Below are 22,646 nucleotides of genomic sequence, written 5' to 3'. Positions count from 1 at the left end.
GCAAGTGTGAAGAAGACAAAGATGGAGTGAGGGGAGAGAGGATGTACAAAGAAGGAACACATGTTATGTACACCCACCAGCTCCCCCAGAAGGAGCAGAGTCTCCGGGTGACGCAGTGAAGAGAATCTCTGAGTAGAACAGACCATGCTGCAGCCATCAAATAGAATCATGATGCATCACTCTGGATGGAGGGAGTCAGCACCGATCACAAACATGTACTGATAGAAAACTTTAAAGTTTAAAAGGATGGAAGGAGGGGAGTAGATCTGCTGCTGACCTACGCAAGGGAAGAGAAATCCCAGTGGCTCTTGGAGTCTGGTGATGGAGACTAAAGAGAAATTAAGCTTCCGAAGACATGGAGGCTGACCAGCAGGCCCTGCTGTGGACGGGAGGCTCTCTGTCCTCAGCAGCGATGCTGGGCTGCGTACTGACTTCAGCTTCTGCCTCATCGGGGGCTTGGGGATCACATGGAGAGCGGAGATGAGCCCTTGGGAAGGACAGTGAGAGAAGAGGTGAGAGCTGTTCGTGTGCGCTGCCCCCAGGCTTCGCCTCCCTCACCGCCAGGGGATACAGAAGCTTTGGCCTGACAAGAACTATGAAGACCTGATTTCCAATCTGCCTGCTTAGAAAAAGCAGGTACTGCTTTCTGATCTTTCTTTGGCTAAAAATGCTATGTGATTTAAGCTAAAAACAATCCCCTGTACCAATTTGAATAGCTGTCTTACTGAAAAAAAAATGAAGCCTTGAAGATAATCATGCTACATTTTCTTTCTCAGTAGTCATTTCTAACTCTTGTTAACAGCCTGCACACCTTCAACCTCAGGGGTTTAACAAGAATGTATATGTGTATATAAGTAACACTCAATATTATACATCATGTCATATACTAAATGCGGAGGATCATTAGTGGAATCATATTCCTTTCCTTGGAATTCTGGGTTTTGCTGGCAGAGACCGACAGGGACAGACGGGTGGCCGTGAGACCGAACTTGTAGATACTGTGAGAAGGAATCTCTGCCACTTCCCTGCCATTATCTCTGCTTCCCCTGATTCCCTGCAGGGGGAGGCCGTTTCCCTCTCTGTATCAACATGCAGATTATAGCTTCTCTTCTGGAAAATTCTTCTGAACAAAGAGGTTCTCTCCGTGCACAGTATTTGGGATGTTTTTCTTATACATTATCATTGATCAATACCTAAGCATTGATCACCTAAATTTTTTCTTTATCTAACAAAACTAGTGCATATAGACTCTTTCTGGATGGCCTTTGAGTACAAGCACCTATTTTAAGCTAATTATTTAAAATTTATCTCCAAGCTCACGAAGGTTAATCACAAGAGTTTTGAGGTATGGCAAGCACAAGGTCTGGAATTCAATCCCTGGTACCAAAAAAAAAAAAAAAAAAAAAAAAAAAAAAAAGTGCCTTTCTCACTGTTGTAATGAAATTGTAATGAAGTAAGAGGATCTCCCTGAGTTCTGGACCATTCTTGGGCTGCGTAGTGAGACACTGTCTCAAAACTATACCAACAAAGGCCTTTGAATAGAGATTAGGATACAGTAAAATGATTTTTTTGTAAAATGAATTAATTTGTATTTCAAGTTAAGATACAACTAGGCAAAAGCATATCCTATAGAAAAACAAGAGACCCAGGAGACTTTAGAATTGAATTGTGCACCGCGTGAGAAGCAAGTGACATGTCGAGCAAGAGGTGCCTTCGAGGTTCAAGAATCTTCAGGGGAGAAGGTGGGGCTTAAATTGGGTCTTTGAAGACGTGCAGAAGTCTCCAGTCCAGCGAAGACTGTGTGGCGGTGTTGGATGAGCGCTGCGAAGTGAAGCCGGGCACAGATGTGCTCTGGAGTAGCAGGAGAGCCGGGAACCACCGTGTGCTGTTGGCGTTGAGAAGCGTTAAGCGCCATCAGAATGGATAATCCGACAGGAACACGAAGGAGCGGCTGGGGTATTATTTGGGAAGATGTTAACAAAGCCTGCGCATGGAAAGTGCTCTGGTGAAATGCTTAGCATTTACTTAGTGCTTACTCAGAGGTTCTCTGTAAAAATCCATTTAACCTTTCTATATTATAAGAAAATAGCATTAATTTGCCCCTTTTATACGAGAAGGGCTTGACTCAATTTGCTAACCCAACGGCCGGCAGGAAGGGAGCTGGGTCCGGACGCAGGAGGAGCACAATCCTGAGCCGGCTGCTTCTTCAGTGCAGAGGCCGAAGAGCAAGGAGACCCGAGGCGGAAGCAGACAGAAGCTGTGTAGGACGCAGGGTGGGACCGCAGCGAGAGTTTCGGCTGCTCCTGACAAGGTCTCCGCCTGACCGTAACTGGCTCTCAGGGAACAGAAGGCACTCAGGTCCACTACGCAGAGGTCCACCGAAGATGCGGATGGAGATGGGCAGTTGGGGGCGTAGAGGAGGTGGCTTAGGAGAGAGGTGGAAATCAGCACAGACGCCCGGCTGAGTTACCATAGAAACGCATCCCCAAGGAAGTGGGAAATGACCTGCGAGAGGTTAGGTATGAACCTCGCATGCTTAATGCCTCTGTATTTCACAGGTGAGGCCTCGCCTCAGCTGGACTCACTCAGTGCTGTGGAGATTACAGATAAAATCGGAAAGATTTGTTTACCAGAGAGTTTAAAAGTGGAGAAAACAGAGATTCCTTTCAGGGTTTTTCTGTAATCAGAGGTGGGGAAATCCAAAGCACAAGAGGAAAAGGAATTATTATCTTGTGAAGAAATAGAAGCCAAAATGTATAATTTTAAAATTTAGTAGAAAGCAAGAACTCAAGGCAAGAATAAAATGTTTTCTGGTTGGTGAACCTTAGGAAATGATGATGAACATGACCAGTGAGGATTTTGAAATAAACAGGAAATAAAGAGCAAGACATGACAGCTTTCTTAGCAGTATTTTTGTGTGACACTTCCCAGGGTCCCGCACAGCCAGCGTCTTTCTTTGACCTTTGTGGACAGATCCATAGTGAAGGCCTGAGCTGCCTGCAAGGTACACACTTCCCGGCACTGTGTTTTTAAGGAGATGTTTGTTTTAATGGAGAGGGAATGAATATAAAAGTGCCTGAGCAGCAGAAAGGAGTGCTGCAGGCCTCTCCGAGAATAGTTGCCACAGGACTGGGTTAGACAGTGACACCCATGTGTCAAGCCGTGGAAACTGTACTTGGGGGCTGAGTCAGTATTAGGGGTCTGGCTCCGAAGAGGAGATGGGATTCCGCAGTACTAATCACTGCCGTTTATGGAACATCTGCTGTGTGTTAACTCTGCTCTGAGTGGTTACATTTATTGAACCTCATACATATTTAAACCAAATGCAAAAGTCAATACTCAATGTGATTAAACTTTCAAAAATGCAAAGTTCAGAAGATTCAAGCTAATATTATTGTCCTCATTGCACGGGTAAGGAGCAGACAAGATGACAGTCAGTAAACTGCAAATTTTACACAGTTGTGAAGCAACCAAACCATAGCTCAGACCAGTAGCACCTCGTTTCTCTCAGTGCTGAGAAGGAGGAAGAAAGTGCATTTTGTCAGAGCAGGGCAGCATGGCAGACTGACTTACAGACTCAGCTCTGCAGTGCACGGTTCTGTCTTTCAGGCCTTCACAGGGTCCTGGAGAAACGAGACACTGGCTTTCAGCCTTTGCACTGGTACTGCAGACAGGAGCCCACGCGGCTCTCCTCACTGCACACAGGAGTACAAGGGGCACTTTAGTGGTTGTGCTAAATGATGCCAATTAAGCAGATAAGAATTGTTTCCACTCAACAGTGGTAATCAGTTATGTACTAGATATTTTTGTCTGAAAAATTTGTTTTCACATTGGCATGGACGAGGTCGGTGGCTTTCAGCCCAGCTGGAGACACTGCCATGCAGGTTACCAGGCTGGGACCTGGCCCCTCTTTCTGTAGCTCAGCACGCTGTACACTCGCTGTCTGGGACAAAGACTGATTTTCATGTTAACCAAGCGAGAAAATCCAAAATTACACTGCTTTTGCTATGTACATAGTTATCAGCTTTGTGCTTCAAATCTAGTGAAAGATTTGCAAAGTAGATTAATAGTCCAATTCAGTTTAAGATGAAGCTCTTTGAAATTCACATAGACTATACATTATTTTTCTCCTTTAAAATTAAGAATTTCTGGTATTGAGTCTTGGTATTCAAGGAGCAGCTATGCAATTTTCTAACACAGGCAATAGTATTAGCATCAGAATAATTGCGTTCTTACTTTTGTCTACGTTAATACTTTTTCCTCTGTCTTTGACCAAATCATGAAGCTATAGACACCACATTAGAATGGAGTGAAAAAGCCCTGATTTTTTTAACTATCTGCTACATATTTAACATTGAACTAGACACTGGTTTTACTTGGACTCATTTTCAATACCTGAATTTGTAGGTAGTCCAACCCTAACCACCTGATAATTCCAAGCATTTGTTTCCACTTTTCAAGTTTCAATTTCTCATTAAAAATCTAGAGCAAGAAATAAAATAATTTATAGGCATTAGATGTAAAAGGGATCATACACTTATCAAGTCTTGTGGGGGTTAGATGCACATACACGAGCCTTAGAGGGTGTCTCGCTCTTCAGTCAATCCCCTTTCCATTCTGTAGAATTTGTGGGAGACTAAGCTAAAATCTGTACTCAGAGAGGCACAGATAAATAATAGATACTGCCTTAGGCCTTAAAATGTTATAGGGTGTAAATAATTGTGCGTATGTTTTCCTTCACTTCGGTTCTAAAGGGTGGAGGAATGAAGCCAGTTGGCATTTCCTGGGTAGTCCGTCAAGTCAACTTCAGTGTTCACACTTTCACTTTTAAAAGAAAACTCATAATAATTTAGACAATTTTGTGTTAATGTTTGGCTTATTAGTGTGGAAATAAGCATTTTGGGGGGCAAATAAAAGGTTTTCCAAGGAGGAGTTGTAACCACAGTAAGAATTGGAACATTGGCCTAACAGCTCAGCTCTGGTCCCCAGGGTCAGGGGATCACAACAACATGGGTTTGGTAATCAAAGTTGAACTGGATGCTCAGTTTTTCTGCAGGGAATTCTCTGCAGTGAGCAATGGAGATCCTGAAGATATGAATCTTAATTTGACTTCTACCAAGTAAGTGCAGGGGGACACAGAAAAGATCTTGAAGGCCAGAACTAGCATGTGAATGGGGAGGAATTGACGGGTCAGAGGAAAGGATTTTGCCTGCAATTATGCTCCCACTACTCTGTCACCATATTACGCCAGCTACACAGCTACCCCATCTCTGTGTGCTCTACTGGATAATGTGACAGAGCCCTGTGTCCTCCTGATCCCTTCATTCCATGAGCCGATGCTTCCTGGTGAAAGAACAAAAATAGGTCAGATTGTTCCTGTAACTGTGGGTCTTTCACCTCATTTTCTGTGAAGTAGCTTTCATCCTCTTCCTCGGGTGCTAGGTCAGTTAGAGCTCTTGCACCTGGGCAGTCTTCCCAAGGTGCTTACCATCTATAAAATCTCCTTTGTTTACACTTGTTGCTATAGCAATGCAGACATCCTGCTCAGAGAGGGAAAGGCCAGGAAAGAACCTGGGAGAGCATCTATGGTAACTCCTTCACCCTACAGATAATGAAATGAACCCAGAGGGGTTTGCAATTTTCCACTTGGTCCCAAAGCTCCTGAAGCAAGGGACCAAGTTGCTAATGTAGGTTTTTAAGTGCTGGCATTGTTGTACTTTCCACTTGTCTGTTTTCAGACAATGCAAAGAGCATTAATGATTTGTAATGGATTTCACAAAAAAGGAGAAGTTTTCTTATCTTCTCTTCTTTAAAAACTATCAACCAAGTAATAATGAATTAGTTGCACATTGCAGAGTTATGGAGTGGTGAGTATTTGCAAATGTAGCAGCAGTTAGGGAAGCTGTATTAATCCTGAGTCCGAAAAGAAGAGTCACGTTTGCAGTTTTCATCCTTAAGGATTTACTTTCTTGTTTTAATAAATGTGAAGGCATCATCTTCTGAATTGCCCAACTCTGAAAAAAAAAAAATCTTCCAATGCTACTAGATTTTCCTCTTTTCTGTTTTTACTTCATCAGTATAGCTGTTTAGGGACAGAAGATTCAACTCGGGAAGGACTTTAGTAAGAATTTTAACTACATTTGCTCAATAACTGCTTACTGACTGTTGCCATATCGCTAGGGAAGCTTTTCAAAGCTTGCCTTAAACTCGGCAGTCCTGGCTTCTGGTGTACACACCCATTCTCTTCATGAAAGGTCAACCCGAAGAAGAAGTTAGGGTTAGGGTTGGGTTAGCAAATCCTGGAGGTTGCTCCCTCCATTCTGTCCGACTGAGGATGATAAACAAACCCTCAGGAGTCCCTGTGTTTTCCACAAAGAAAAAACCCAAACTTGTTTCTGTTTCGTAGGAAGTCGTCCTTGAGGAAGGTACAATTGCCTTTAAAAACTGGGTTAAAACAGGCACAGAAGTTTACAGACAGTTTTGGATCTTTGATGTGCAAAATCCACAGGACGTGATAGTGAAAAGCAGCAACATAAAGGTGAAGCAGAAAGGCCCCTACACCTACAGGTAAGTGGCTTCCACACACAAGTGGCACTCTTCCTCCAGGGTGTTTCTGAGATGGCTTCCATCTTCCAATACACATACTTACCGACATGTACTTACTTTCCTGCCAATGGTATCCCTTGAAATACTGTTTCCTACCTGCATCGGACCCTCATCTAAGGACTTAATAATTGCTTTCATAAATGGAAATATATACAAATTGCCCAAACACCTATAATGTGTAGATTTTATTATGAGTTGAGCAGTCCTGGCTTAGGAAGTTACAGCAGTTCCGTACAGCACTTGTGGCTAAGGTCCCAACCACACTGGAATGGGCAGGCCGGACAGGCAGAAGCACGCACACACAGATTTAAGATCTCTGAAGCAGACTTGCGTCTTCTGTCAGTGGTTGTCAGCCTGTGGCTCCCAGACCCAGGAGTAGCCCGGGAGACTTGCTGGGTTTACTCCCACCACAGGTATGCCACCTGGGACTGACACCCTGGCACTGGCCCAGGAGTGGCCCTTGAAGCCCTCTGCTGATTCTGATTCTCTCAGCTTTGAGAACCATGGCACAGAACTGCTTCTACTTAAATATGGCACCTGCTAGGGATTGATATTGAGAGCGATTTTCAGGTTGCATCAAAAGTTAGCAGGTTTATCTAGTAGTTCCATTCTTCTCTGTTCTCTTCTACTGAGACTAAGTGTTGTATTCTTTTATCCTACACTCCCTCAGAGTTCCTCACACACCTGAATAGGATCTCAGAGTGTAAAAGTGGGGGAAATGGCTCACCGGAAACCCTCGCTTTGTGAAAAATACAGACACCAACAGAGATGCATGTTCTTCCCACAGATTTAGAAACTGGGAATTATTAGATTTTTAATACTTTTTTTTTTTTTTTTTTTTGGTACCGGGGATTGAACTCTGGTCCTTGAGCTTGCAAGGCAGGCCACTGAACTGCTGAGCTAAATCCCCGGCCCTTGAATACATTTTTAATTTAAATTGTAGACTCCTTTTTCAACTACCAGAAGAATTTAACATGAAAACTGAGGTGCTAACAGTGCCACTCTATAACCAAAGATGATCAAAAGTTTTATAAATATATGAAAACATCATTAAATCCTATCAAATATGCGATTTTTCCCTCAAGAATAATTAAAATAATTAAAACTACTGAGTCTATGAATTAACAGGATTTTATATTTGTAACTTTTTATAATTCATCGTTGCAGGTTTGGATGTTGTATAATTGTGTAATTGATGGTAAATTAACGACTGACCCACAGATTATACTGAGGCCATAGTAGTCATTGGGAGAGCAGCGCCCCCTGCTATACGGTGATGGAACAGCTACCGAAGGCGCCCGCGGCATCCTGTGCTGTCCCTAAGCTGCAGTCTTCTAGTCACTTTTCTGTGTTGAAGAAGACTTGGTTTTCATAGTTACAGGGAAAAATTCTATCTTGGAAAACACTTTTTCCCCGGGGTCTTACAGACCTTCTGTTATTGGCAGAAGCCGGCATGAACCTCTTGTCCTAAAAGAGTGTTCTAGCTATGATCCTGTGAAACTCTGGGATTCCCAGGACAGCCAATAAAAGTTTAAGCACAGTGGTTTACAAAACTGTAACCTGAATGGCTTGAATAAGTGTGAGGAATGATAGTAATTGTTGGAGTTGGAGAGCCTGTCGTATTTTCTGCTTTTTGGTTGAGGGTGGCTTTTTTCCCCCACTTTTAATCAGGATATTATTTGGGATATATGAGGAAACATAAGCATAGTATTATTGCACGTAATTCTCCCTTGGTAGGTGATGGCTGATTACAATTTTATTATCAGAGTCTTTAATCTCTCCTTCTGAAAGGAAAAAAGAGGTATGAGTTTAATTTCTTTGCTTGTTAAGGATTTTAAAAATTACTTTCTAAAGACCGAGCTTGGTTTTAAGTATTTTCTCTTTGTGAATGCCATCTACTGGTATGATCTTGTAGGTGTAATTTAAGAAAGTGAAGTTGGTTCACAAATCTTTTGCTCAAGTTTCAACTCTCATGCATACACGAATGTTCTTAAAATGCTGGTAGTTTGATTAGAAATGTTAACAATATATACTTTAAAGCATCTGTTTGAGAGAAAAGGACATATCCAATTGTCTTTTGTGTTTCAGGTTTTTATATTTTTTATATAACTATTTTACTCATAGAATAAAAGAAGATTTGCTGAAAGTGTATTAAAAATAAATATCCTTCTAGCATGCTTTAGGGCCTTTTTTGAAATAATGTGAGACATTAATTTATTCTTTAAAAAGTAAGAAGATACAACTCACTGTGTATCAGACATCCATTGGGAAAATTATATTCTCCCCTGATAGGTGACAGCTAATAAAAATTTTATTGTTGGTGTCTTTAACCTAGAGAGTCTTCTCTCTAGGAGACAAAAAAGCCTGAGTTTAATTCTCTTCATTGTCTAGAGACGCCATGGGGGCGAATAGGAGAAAAAGTTGAACTTATAGCCATGTTTTATAGATGTTCATCAGATATAAATCACACATAATCCCCATGCTGTAGAAATTCACATTTCTATTTCATATTTTAAAATATATTTTATTTAAATTTTAGTCTGATGCTGTTTTATGCTTTATCTGTTCATCTCACATAGCAGACACTCAAATATATGGCAGTGAGACAAATGATATAAAGCTTGTTTAATCTCAGTGGCTCTCTTGCATTTGTAGAAGACTTCTCCAGTTAATTAATCCTCCCCACATTCCTACAAAGTACTTGTTACTTTGCATCCTCAAGATGTAAAAACAGGATCCCAGGATAAGCGTTGAGTGTATATATGTCTATCTGTGCATTAAGGGCTGTGTGGGTTCACCTGTGTGCCTGGGGAGTTCTGCGTAAGGAAAGGTACTCAGGGTTCCCACGTCCTCTTGTGTCTCTCTCTTGCTCTCCGGACTGAGACTGCCATGTGTCCCTGTATCCTATCTTGTTAGAGATCTGGCTCTTTCCGTGATTTCATTTCCTACCATGGCTTGTATTCTCTCTCTACCTTTCAAACTCAAACATTTGCTTTTCCTCCGACACTTCCTTTTCTTTCCTCTTTCATGGATGCCATTTCCTATCCTAGTTTCCCTAAGTAAGCTTGTGTTTGGTAGTTAGACTCCCTGCTTGAACTTGCTACCAAAGTGGATCTGAGTCCTAACTCCTCTCAATGACCAGCCCAAGCCTGGATCGGTGTCTGTTCTCTTTCCCCGTGCGCTCTGTGTTGACAAAGTCTCATTACGAGCTCCTGTCCCTACCCTCCCACTTTCTTGTGTGTGAAAGCTGAGGAAGCCTTCAGATGAGTATGCTGGAGGCCCTGCCTGGTGACCATCACCTCTTCCCCTTTTTAGCATCACCTCTAGCATACTCTGCATCATATTACTTTTCTTTTTCTTTCTTTTTATTGAGTTTATTGATACATTCTAGGTATACGGTACAGTTACATTCATTACTGGGATCTTGGACCTCTACATGACAGGTCTTGGTTCTCATTTTTTCCCCTTGTGCCTGCCCTCCCTTCACCCCCTCTTCCCCTTTTTAGCATCATCTCTAGCATACTCTGCATCATATTACTTTTCTTTTTCTTTCTTTTTATTGAGTTTATTGATACATTCTAGGTATACGGTACAGTTACATTCATTACTGGGATCTTGGACCTCTACATGACAGGTCTTGGTTCTCATTTTTTCCCCTTGTGCCTGCCCTCCCTTCACCCCCTCCTCCCCTCCCCATTTACAAACATGCAAATCATATTTTTAGTGAAGGAGTGAATGGCATTTGAAACCAAATGTTCACACAAGACAGTTTTTCTGAATTTTGTTACCTTCTGTTTCTTTCAGAGTTCGCTATCTGGCCAAGGAGAATGTAACGCAGGACCCCGAGGACCACACGGTCTCTTTCGTGCAGCCCAACGGGGCCATCTTTGTGCCTTCCATGTCGGTGGGGTCAGAGAATGACACCTTCACCGTCCTTAATCTGGCCGTGGCAGTGAGTAGGCAACAACAAAGTTCCCTGTCTCTAAAACTCCAGAACCTACCTGCATGGATCTGTTAGAATTATTATACGATTTGTTATTACACGGTTTTTGTAAAAATCTTCCCTATGTTGTGCTTTGTGTGGAGTTGTAGTCATTTGGAACAATGACAAAATCATAACAATCGCGTAGAAGATTGATTTCTGAGCATCATTAAAAGATCAGGTTTAGCAGGGAAGCTTCACGTGGCTGGCAGCAAGGCAGAGAGATGCCATTATCCAGGGATTCTGTCAACTGTACTTTTATTCCAGGTGTGATTTGATAACTGTTTCAAAAGTGCGGTTCTAAAGTCTTTTATCAAGCGGAGCTCGCGCACTCCGTCTGTTTATTCCTGCTCAAACCCGGCGCCGCTCCAGGGCCTTCATCAGTCCTCTCTCTTGCAGGTCGCAGCTCACATCTACACGAATTCCTTTGTTCAGTCAGTGCTGAATTCTCTCATCAAAAAGTCCAAATCCTCCATGTTCCAAACCAGAACCGTGAGGGAGCTGTTGTGGGGATACAAGGACCCATTCCTGACTCTGGTTCCGTACCCCGTCCCTACCACTGTCGGCGTGTTCTATCCCGTGAGTACCTACCAGGGACAGCCGCACAGCGCCCATGGAAGGCATGACCCGTCGTTTGGAGTGTCAGCCCAGCTGTGGATCTGGGATTGCATATCTGAACAATTTTAAACTCTCTATCTCGTGAGATTGCAGTTTTCCCTAATTAGTTTAACTACAGTACTGCAATTTTAATTTGTAACCATCATCTTTCTCCTTGTAAATGATACAGTGTGTCTAGATTGTCACTCTGAAGGTCTCTGAACACTATTTTCCATCGTGGTTGCTCTTTTCACAAGTTCGACATATTTTTGGTGTGAGATGCATTTATCTTATCATTTCGCCTTCTCTATACCTTGCAAACTCTTTATTTTAAAACTTGGCATATTTCAGTAAGATCAATAAGTCAGGAAGCCTTATTTTAATGAGGTTTGACATTAAGAACTTCTAGAGGTCCACGAATGTCATGAAAGGCCAGTTTGCAAGTTAAGAAGAAAATGTGCATGGGATGGTGGGCCTGGATATTGCTTCACACGTTGAATTAGCAATAGGAAAAACTGTTTGCTGACTTGTAATTTTTTTGGTAGTATATGGGTGTTCCTTGTAATTTCTAATTCTCCTTACGTTTAGATAGTGCTTTGTATTTCAAGGTTACACATCCATTAAATATTGATATAGAAAGCCTTAAGGGATAAGACATTCAGTTATTTGAAGTCTTTCGTTGGTAGACTGTGTTTTTAGTTTTGCATGCCTATTTTCTTATCACTTTAATGTCCACTTATCAACACTCTTAATGCTTAGAAAACCTCTAGAAATCTGTCCTTGGCCGCACAGCTTGTGAGCATTGCACCCTCTGTTTGACATAACAGGAATGGTAGCTCCAGTAGCCTCACTGGTTAGTTATGTTGGAATTAATTAGATAATTAGTATTGGAATCTGGATACTTAATTTCTTACTTTGTCTCAGTATCTAGCACTTATTTCTAGGCAACTTTTATATTTTACGCTTTCAAAAATTGAAAGCCCTATGCTTACAGAATTATATATGTCAAGTGATATAAATTTATGAGTAACTAGTGTTTGTTATAATTTGGAAAATGACTCTGGATGAGTAATTTTTTGTCTATGTTTTCAGTACAACAACACTGTAGATGGAGTCTATAAGGTTTTCAACGGGAAAGACAACATAAGCAACGTGGCCATAATCGACACTTACAAAGGCGGAAAGTGAGTATCCAGGTGAAGTGTGGCGTCTGTCCGCTGCCCTAGGCAGGGTCGCACTGATCGGCTGGTGAGGCACAGCACCACCCTGGGAAAGAGCTGGCTACGGTGGCCTGGACCCCTCCCCTGCGCGCATCCTTGCCAGCGTGAGGGCTGGGAAGTGGGCAGCGCACGGGTGCGCGTTCCCGAGCCTGGGTCTGGGTGGGGGTTTGGTTTCCTCCAGGTCCAGCTCGGCTTCCCAGAGAAACGCTCGAGGACCGTTTCTGTCTCTCTGTACAGACAGCATTATGGTGACTTCTCACACCCAATGAAAGCGAAAAGAATTTGAAAAGTAGAAGTGCTAAAAGAACAGAATAATTTCACAAAGCCATTGCTGACGGATTCATAAACTATCAAATGTCTAAGTAGGAAGAATAAAGATCAGGGAGAAATGATTCTCCCTTAGAATGGTTATTTCCTGACAAAGAATAGAGATCAAAACAGAAACAGATTAGACATTTTTATTAATACAGCTACTTCCTCAATCTGAGCCCCTAACAATGCCATCTGGCAATTAAATATTTACTGAATGTTCTTTCTAAAGAATTTGCAAAAATTTTTTAGAAAAGTTGGTAAGGAAAGCAAGTTTTTATTTCAAGGGGAATCATATCTCTCTATATATTAAGGAACAATGGCTATTTCAATATTATAATGAGTGGTTTTGAGGACAGCTGTTAAATATTTCTAATTAGAGTTATGGAACACCTTATAATGAGATTACTTGGGTCCCCATAACAGTACTGAGCATGATTAACAGTTTATTCTGCTTAAGAATGGTGTGAAATTTTGTGTCCATACATGACGTGATGTTATTAGTTTAAAAAAAAGCAGTTTTTTAATCACTAAAAATGTCTGAAGGTGCAAAGAAATTACTACTACCTGCTTTTTAAATCACTTTCTATATAAGGTGTGCTCACAAAATACGGTGAATATTTAAATTTTAAAAATGTTTATTATAATAGAAGACACAATGCTATGAGCCCCCTCAACTAACTGCCCCTCATTACAGCGCACTCATCCTATCGCTCTTGCTGCTTTCTGGAGAAGCTCTGGAGTCCTCTTTACTGCGTGTCTTTAGCTGTGCTGTCCTGGCTGCCTTGATGTCCTGAACTGATTGAAAGCATTTCCCTTTCATGGTCGTTTTGACTTTGGGGAAGAGCCAGCAGTCGCATGATGTCTGACCCAGTGAGGGAGCTGGAGGGGAGCACACAGTAATTCGTTAAGAGCCCGCCTTTCCCTTGGATGGCTCTTGGCAGAGCATTCAGTGCATTTTTGTATCATAACAATATCAGAGAACTTCCAGAACTGCTTCGGAAAGTGGCAATGACAAAGGGGTAAGGGTGGTTGGAGCAAGGACGAGTGCCGTGAGGGGCATTCATGGCTATGTGTCTCCTGTTGTGATAATGTGTAAAAACTTTAAACATTAAGCCTATATTTTAGCACACATCTGGGTGTGTATGGAGAGAGGGAATGAATGTTTGCATTTTTTAAATGCTAAACACAAGCTGAATAAGCTCTGTCCTTTAGCAGCAGGCCATGAAAAAGTTAAATGGGTACAAAGTTTAGAATTTAATATTACATGTTTGGAATTCTATGGATCTAAACACCTTCTCTTTTACTCTTCCTGCCTGTCCTTTCACCTCATACTGAGTTCAGGTCAGTATCCCACTTACTACTTTCCTCCTTTTCAGTATGACTTACCCAGTAATCACTGCTCTCACTGGAAAAGCGTTCTCCATTTCTGACAAGTGTCTCCCAGTTCCTTCTACATCTATTCCAAATTGTTTATGATTTAATTCTCACTTAGCAGTTTTTACTGTACCACCTGGGCACGTAATAGAATCAAGCACTTCATGTAATGCAGTAAGATGAAAAGTTGAAACCAAATATCCAGGTTGGATGAATTATCATTATGAAAGCAGGAGCCATGAATCACAATAGAGAAAGTGATGTGAGAACGGTGATTTTGGAATTACAATATCTGCTCATCTCTCTTTTTATTCCTCAGGAATCTCTCCTATTGGCAAAGCTATTGCGACCTGATAAATGGCACAGGTAAGAACTTTTGTAGTAATAGTCGCAGTGAGGAAACTCACCTTTTTCCACAAACCCATCAAGCCTGTGGTGTTTGGAAGATTGAGGTTATGCATTTATGGGTCTTAAATTGTCACGAAATAATCCAGTCTCTTCTCGTGTAGGCTTAGTGAACATCTGCACAGTGTAATGAGATTTCTCGAGATGGACTGTTAAGGGTCAGCCTTCACTGCACTAAAAAGGAAACCTTTGCTCTGCAGACACTGTGATGAACATCCTGGGGACAGGAATAAGTGGCCAACAGAAAGAAAGAAACACACTTACTATTCAGATCTCTTCTTAGTACTACATAAGTAACTTAGAATTGAAAAATAAAGGAAATTACAAGAGAGAAAACATATTGCTAGGCCCTCATTCTTTTATTTTTCTCCCCAGTACCAGGGATCAAGCTCAGGACCTCTCACTTGGCAGGCAGGCATGGCGCCACTGAGCTACAGCCCCAGTCCCAAGAAAATCTACTTTTAAAAGAGACTCAGAGCTGAGAAAGAATCCGTGAAACTGTAGAGCAGAACCATCTACTGGGGCCAATTAGTCAAAATGAGAGCAAAAAAAGAAAAAATATTTACCAAGATTAGATGTCTAATAACCATGAAAAATATGTTAGAAAATGAGAATTCTGAAGCACAATGGGGAAAACAACTAAAATCTTTTATGCAGGTAGTATGGTTAGATCCAGCTTACTATTTTGCTTGAAGAAAATAAGTACACATATGTCTGTTAGTTTAAGAATTAAGATTTTTAAAAGCAGTGGGAGTCAAATACCATGAGGGAATTAAAATTCAGAGATGAGCTTTCAACTATTGTGAAGCACAGTGTAAGGTCTACAAAGTAGGTGAAGGGGTCACCAAACAAAAATGATATAAAAATGAAGAACATTACATAAGAAGAAGTATAAGGGATGTTTATTGTATGCAGGCACAATTAAGTTTTGCATGTTTATGTAGTTTTATTCCTGTCTTGTACAGGAAAACGTCCAGTGAAAACATTACTGGGTGTGCTCTGTGGGGTTTGGAGCCATGGAAAAAATGCTATCAGCATTTCTGCAGACAAACTGTCAGATGTCTTAATACTACAAACACCAACATGGTTACGTGAGGCCTAGTCCTCAGAGACAGAGAAATGCATTGTAAATAGTAAGGAGTTCTTTCTAGATTGAAGGAAAAAACATCGTTAAATAATTCTGTCCAAAGTTAAGTAGATAGGTTTAATACAAGGACGTAGAGATTAGGAGAGTCATTGTGACAATGCTGCAAATTCAAAGTTGAAATCATGTAAGAGGAAATTAGAAGGAAACAAATAGGAGTAGAAGCAGGTTGGCTAGAACAAGGGATGGGCCCTACTTTGCGGATCTTGGTAATGCGTCCAGGAAACAGACTAATGCACAGGAAGATTACATTGTGTTGTACAAGTGCAGTTTCTACCTTCTTCAGTCAATGTAGAGATGTAAAATGAAAATATTGGTGCACCTTTAGAGTGTCTCTTTTGTAAAAACAGAACTTTTGATAGTATCAGCTGTCTTAAGGTCATTAACCATGATAATGTTGGTGTATAATTTCATTATATCTCCAGTGCTTTTAGATATATATGAAATATATTTTCCTTTAGTTGCTAAGATGTTAGGAGACAACTGTGGTGAGTGCCCAGGTAGGATCCAGTATGGGGAGTTGGCTCGAGTTTAACATTCAGCTCCCTCAGTGCCAGGGCTACACAGTGAGCACCAGACCTCGGGAAAATCACCAAAAGTTAATGAAGGGTGGTGGAGACACAGAGTTCAAACAAAACTCACAGAAAGACAACGTGGAAAGCATTTGGAAGTCAGGGCTTCCTATTTTAAATAACACATTCCATGGCAGCTCATTTGGTGACGTCCAACCGAAGAGAATGCAAGGGGTACCTAGTTATTTCTTCACTTATTCCACACAGTACAGTAGAATTTATTATTGCCTCTTTCAGTTTGGTGGATATGTTTCCAAAAGAATTTACAGGAAATTTTATTTAGAGAGAAAACTGTAACAAGTCATTTTAAAAATATGAGTCGGCGATTAGTGCCGATGAATGAATCACCATTGAACATGAGGCACTTTTAGATGTTCGAAATTATAGTCATGAAAGGGAAGTGCCATTCACTGGCGGGCAGGCCATTTGCAAATCGCAGAGCCATAGCTTAACATCCAATTGCACCGCTTTTGATTCCATACCAATGAATGTGTTGCACGCAAATTTGTTACACATGACCATGTCTAGCCCCTTGTGGTGTGTGACCCACTCACGGGAAATGTGGCCAGCAAACACGACCGGACTGTGCTGCACGTAAGCGAATGCACTGAATTTTGAAGATATGAAGTAGCTTCCTTTGATTGATGACATGTTAAAGTGACAGGATTTGGGACATAATAGTTTAAACATACCTATCTCTTTACTTTTTAAAATAGCTGCAATCGTAGATAATTTTAAAATTATTTACGTGGGTGGTTGGTATTGCATTTCTGCTCACTGGGCTGAACTGGAGAGCCTAGATGTTTCTAGAGTGTGTGTTACGCCTAACTCCCTGCCAATGGCTTAATTTTTAAACAGATGCAGCCTCCTTTCCACCTTTTGTTGAGAAGTCTAGAGTATTGCAGTTCTTCTCCTCTGACATTTGCAGGTAAGCGAGTGACGCCGGTGTGATAACTGTGTGTCAGATATATTTTTTCCTGCATGTGATAAAATAAATATCAGGAAGCCTTTATGTAATAACTGTGTTATTGAGTTACTGAAATACACTTAGGAAATCATTTTTTTTGTTTTTTCGACATAAATGCATCGAGATGGAATTCACAATGCTTAGCTCTGGTCAAAAGAACTCCCTGCTTCACCCTTTTACAATGTCCGCCATTTTCCTTGCCTTTCCTAAGAACAATGTTTCAGTTTTTTCCTGAACACTGAGCGCATTAACAGTCACGTCGAGATGGGACTCTCCATCTCACTGAAGAGGTCCAGAGAAGACAGTGCACCCGACTCAGGGGTGTGTTCCGTCCTCTGCAGCCCCTGCAGCGTCTCTCCAGACTGGGGGGGTGGCTCTGTGACACCCCACAAGCCCTGCACTCCATGCTACTACTCCTGAGCCGCAGCCCTGACCCCAAGGACTGTGCGATTGTGGACAAACACGAAACTTCTCTGAACCTTTTCCTTATCTGCAAAATTGATAAGCCTATCAAGCAATGCTGCTCCGATCCTGAGATTAACGCAAACGCGGACCGAGCTTTGACAGTTCCTAGGCCAGGTGACTCTTGGTGAGCAGTGCCGGACGCCAGCCACGCACCAAGCAGACACACACAGGCTTCTGGCCAGCTGGGGGCTTTCTCTCTGGTGAGAAGTCCTGAAAGACAAAACGTTTTCATTTAAACCATGTACAAGCAAAGAGTTTGAAGCAAGTCACATCAATCATCTGTAAGGGAAATTAACTATAATAACTGTAATAAGGATTTTAATACAAGTTCTCCACGGTAGATCATAAGAAAAACTTACCCTTAGAAGTTTTTGAGAACAACAGTAAGAATATTTCATATTCAGATGCTGAGTTCTGGCAAGTTTTTAAATTTCACAAACCCTTTTTTTCCTAAGAAATGAATAAGAATTTGAAATTCTAAAACAGTTCTTTCTGCCTGTCTAGGTCAATCTATGCTATATTTGGATCTGAAGTTGACCTGAAAGGAATCCCTGTGTACAGATTTATTCTTCCAGCCAAGGCCTTTGCATCTCCAGTTGAAAATCCAGACAATGATTGTTTCTGCACAGAAAAAGTTATCTCAAAAAACTGTACATCATATGGCGTGCTGGACATCAGCAAGTGCAAAGAAGGTGCGTAAACACGGTCCCCGGCGTGCTTCTGACATGATCTGAAACACTCTGTACAGCCCTGCCCGTACCGGGGCATCTTTCTACCCAAATTTAAAATTAAAGCAATGACGGCAGAGGGTCTGTGGCAGGAAAGTTTGATGTTGGTTTATAAGAGCACTGGAATCTTCCCTGTGCTTCAGTGTTGGAAAACTGTTACTGGGGGAAATCACACCAATAATATGCTGTGCTACTGCTGTTTGGGGTAGGAGGAAAATTTCCCAATACTCTGTGCATGCTAAATGGCTCATACGCCATTGTTCTAGCTTTCTTTTTGGCAACGAAAAAATGGCAAATAGAAGTAAATTAATTCTCATTCCATATTCCATACATATATACTGCTGGAACTATGAATGAATGAATACATATATATCACACACACACACACGTGCACACACACACACACACACATAGATATAGATATAGATTTCAAACTGTCTATAGCAGCTAAGCTTTGCATAGTAAAAATTAACACCTAAAGAGTGATTGACAGATATCAATTAACTAGTGAGTAATTTTAAGTTCCGATTGTACAACAGAAACCTGCTATAACTATTCAAAGTCAACTTTGTATTTTCAAATCTAAAAACAGCTTTTTAAGGAAACATTTTGGAGCGACATGTGAAAGACAAAAACGACTTATTTCCATTTCACTCTGAAAACTTGTTTTCAGGAAAACCTGTGTACATTTCACTTCCTCACTTTCTACACGCAAGTCCTGATGTTTCAGAACCCATCGAAGGTTTAAACCCAAATGAAGAAGAGCACAGGACATACTTGGATGTTGAACCTGTAAGCGCATACATTATTGATCTTATTTGCTTAATATTTCTCTTTAAAAATCAAATTTAAATTAATTTTTTCATACTTCCTGATCACATTCTGTTGATCTCTATTCTTAATAAACTACTGAAACTTTATATCAGTGAAAAATTACATTGCTCTCTTCCTAGTGTGATGTATAAATGTCAAGAAAATTCTAGTTTAGTTGGAGGAAATAAAACTTTGTAAGCTATTTATTGAGCCATTGCTTTGGAAAACTAATGATGAAAACACATCAAATTCACTTATCATTAGATGATTTGTCTATATTACGATTTTTGTTTGCACCTAACTGTAAGTATTTCCAGGAAAGGTCAATATATGCTATGAGGGACTGAAAGATTTCATCTTTGTACATGTACATTTGGGCCAAAATCTAGTGTATGTAGTGCCAAGAAAAATGACTATTGCTATAATACAACAATTTCACTCTTTGTTAACTTTCCAGAGTTATATAATAATGATGTGAAGTACTCTAATAAGTCTGACACAAGGATTCTGACTGAACATTGAACTACACAAAGCTCAGGGATTAAGCAGGAGTGTTTACATTTTGTCACTGCTCCTGTTGTTGATTTTTCTCAAACCCATTTTAGGTAAATACCGCAAAAATTGACTCTTGATTTTACACTGGCCAAGGAAATCGTGTGTGTAGACACACAGACCTGGAAAGTGATTAAGTACTTACATGTGTAATATTTCACAGGCTCAATTGATTTCTACGAGCTTCCAGTGCTCCTCTTTCAGATTCTTAAATTCTGCTTAAGAACTTTCTTGCCAACATGGCAAAAGTGAGTTTTGAATATTATAAATAGGGTTGTTAACATAACATTAGTAATTCTCATGGTGGGTTCTGTTTTTAGATAACTGGATTCACTTTACAATTTGCAAAACGGCTGCAGGTCAACATATTGGTTAAGCCAGCAAAAAAAATTGAGTAAGTATCTTTTACCACATTATCCTATGATGAGTTGTATTATTTTCTTATAAAAATGTGAGTAAATTAAGAAGGTGGAAAGAATATTAAATGTCCACTTCTCTTTTCCTTCATGTCATTATAAAATAAGTATTGAATGCTTCTGATAATCTCCATTTGTAATTGAGAATCCTAGTATTTATTAAATGTCATATTTATTTTATATTTTGAAATGCTTTAACTCAGTTTTGTGGTGGTATCTCTTATTTTACTACACATCCAATTTTCCTTATTGCAATAACCTTTAGGTCACATTTTACTATCCTCACTAGATCTTGGTGAAAAGAAAAATATGTGCTTAGAAAAAGTCAATCTAATTAGAAATTTGTATTAAAGCAATTTATGAGGGAAAAATCTGAGAAGTATGCTAACACTGAAATGATTTACTACAGAGAACAAAGGCAAGAATCTAAACCAATATGCAAGGTCAACTATTTCCTGAAATCTTATTTACCCTAATAATTACTAGTGTTTTCTAAATATGTATGAATATATTGGTATGCATTTTCATAATTATGTTCAATGTATATTACAGAACATTAAAGAGCCTGAAGAGGAATTATATTGTGCCCATTCTGTGGCTTAATGAGGTTAGTATTTTAATTTATCAATAATACCATCTTTTTATATAAAGTTTTGATGTTGCAACATTACATGTGTATTTAGCATTTGAATTTGTGTGCATTTCCATGCCTGTATGGGTGATCCTGCACATTACTGATGATATCTGACTGAGAAAATTAAGGAGAAATATTTGTTAATTTTCTGGGTTTTTCTCTTTTACAAAGGAAAATAATGCTTTATTTTTTTATTTTATTTTTCCTCATTGAGTTTATTGGTACATTTTAGGTATACAGTACAGTTACTTTCATTATTGGGATCTTATACCTTTACATGACAGGTCTTGGTTCTCGTTTTTTCCCCCTGTCCCTGCCCTCCCTTCACCCCCTTCTCCCCTCCCCATTTACCAAAATAACACTTTAAAATTACATTGAAATATATCTGTTGCATAGTTTTCTTGTCACATTACTTGTTTTAGGAAAGAGACATATATGCACATAGTACAAAAATATTATCAAAACTCTCAGAATACACTAGGGCTAATAAAGCCAACAATGCTTATAAAGGTCCACTGAGGCTAGATGGGACCAGCCTATCTAACTGACTGCTGAGTTATTTTTGGTGTGAACCACCACACTGATCCATCTTACAATCCCTAAGTGCACCACATAAAGCTTTAGAGCAAGTGAAATCATCCACTTTTGTAATTTCCTCATCCCTGGGATACACTCATTGGACAATTGTGAAATATTTCAGGGACACAGTGCTAAAAATAAAATGAGCCACAGCACCCTGAAGAGTGCTGTGAAGCCTCTTTTTTTTTTTTTTGTGGCACCAGGGATTGAACTTGGGTCCTTGTGCTTGCGAGGCAGGCAGTGGAACTACTGAGCTAAAGCCCCAGTCATATGCAGCTTCTTTAAAGGAAGGTTAATTATTACTTTCTTTTAGCACATGGAGTGATTCCTTTGAAATGCACAAGGGATTCACAGGCTTATGTTTTAGACACAGAGGACAAACACCTGAACAGACGTGAAGGGTGACATAGACAGGCTGAGCGTTTGTTTCACTGTCTACCTAATAATTATTGCTCTGGTTACAGACTGGTACTATTGGCGAGGAGAAAGCAGAAATGTTCCGAAAGCAAGTGACTGGGAAAATAAAGCTGCTTGGCCTCATGGAAATTGCCTTGCTCAGTGTCGGGGCCGTGATGTTTGTCTCCTTTATGATTTCCTACTGTGCGTGCAGAACGCAGGGCGTGAAATGAGTGAAGGTGCACCGGAAGTGTATGTTGCCTAATGCTGATTTATTCTTACTTTAATTTTGCCAAAGTTAAATGTTACATGTTGGGCCACACATAAATCTGGACATATCTGGCCAATTATTATTTTTAAATTTGTCCTCCACTATTTGGTGTTATTAGTATAAAGTTAGACACAAATGAAGGCTCAATGAGTGAATGAGGTCTCCAGACATCAAACAGATTACTAAATTGCATCTATAATTTTGGAAGGGATGGTGAAAAATGATCTTGTTTCAAGTCTTGTACAATTAGCAAAAAAGATAATCTGTATCTCGTTCATATTTATTTATATCTAATATTTAAAAGTCACAAACAAATAATTTATATCACCGAGTAGGAAAACTTGCATAAAATTAAACACTTTGAAGATTTAGGTGGATTGAGATTTATAAGGAAAAGAAAAGGAATCAAAAGCTCCAATAAAAGAATGAGATCAATACAAAAATGTATACTTGGGTAAAGCACATAACATTCACAGGAAACAGGAAGGCTACATGTGGACACACAACGGCGGTGTCTGCACCCTGCTCATTCTGTGCGGACGCCCGTGAAAGTGTCATCACTGCCTAAAGACCCCGAGTGATGAATTGTTGGCACCCATGTTTGGCTAAATTA

At 40.2% G+C, this 22,646-nt stretch overlaps 1 protein-coding gene across 8 annotated transcripts in view; it reads left to right on the top strand.

Moving 5' to 3' along the window:
• The window catches only part of Cd36 (CD36 molecule), a 70,369-nt gene that overhangs the window by 46,162 nt on the left and 1,561 nt on the right, over positions 1–22,646 (top strand). For all 8 annotated transcript variants that reach the window (XM_033756500.1, XM_033756490.1, XM_010636778.3 and 5 more), the window contains exons 4-14: positions 6,407–6,567; positions 10,411–10,558; positions 10,988–11,167; positions 12,278–12,369; positions 14,411–14,457; positions 17,071–17,140; positions 18,149–18,336; positions 19,046–19,164; positions 20,058–20,131; positions 20,706–20,760; positions 21,831–22,014. In XM_033756500.1, coding sequence (XP_033612391.1) covers positions 6,407–6,567; positions 10,411–10,558; positions 10,988–11,167; positions 12,278–12,369; positions 14,411–14,457; positions 17,071–17,140; positions 18,149–18,336; positions 19,046–19,164; positions 20,058–20,131; positions 20,706–20,760; positions 21,831–21,995 — 1,299 coding nt within the window. In that variant the 3' untranslated portion in view covers positions 21,996–22,014. The remainder of the gene's footprint in view (positions 1–6,406; positions 6,568–10,410; positions 10,559–10,987; positions 11,168–12,277; positions 12,370–14,410; positions 14,458–17,070; positions 17,141–18,148; positions 18,337–19,045; positions 19,165–20,057; positions 20,132–20,705; positions 20,761–21,830; positions 22,015–22,646) is intronic.

This window comes from Fukomys damarensis, unplaced genomic scaffold, assembly GCF_012274545.1.
Source record: "Fukomys damarensis isolate Sample0158 unplaced genomic scaffold, DMR_v1.0_HiC HiC_scaffold_4, whole genome shotgun sequence".
Classification (NCBI taxonomy): Eukaryota; Metazoa; Chordata; class Mammalia; order Rodentia; family Bathyergidae; genus Fukomys; species Fukomys damarensis.
The sequence above is the reverse complement of the archived record's forward strand: the minus strand, read 5'-3'. Positions and strand labels throughout refer to the sequence as shown.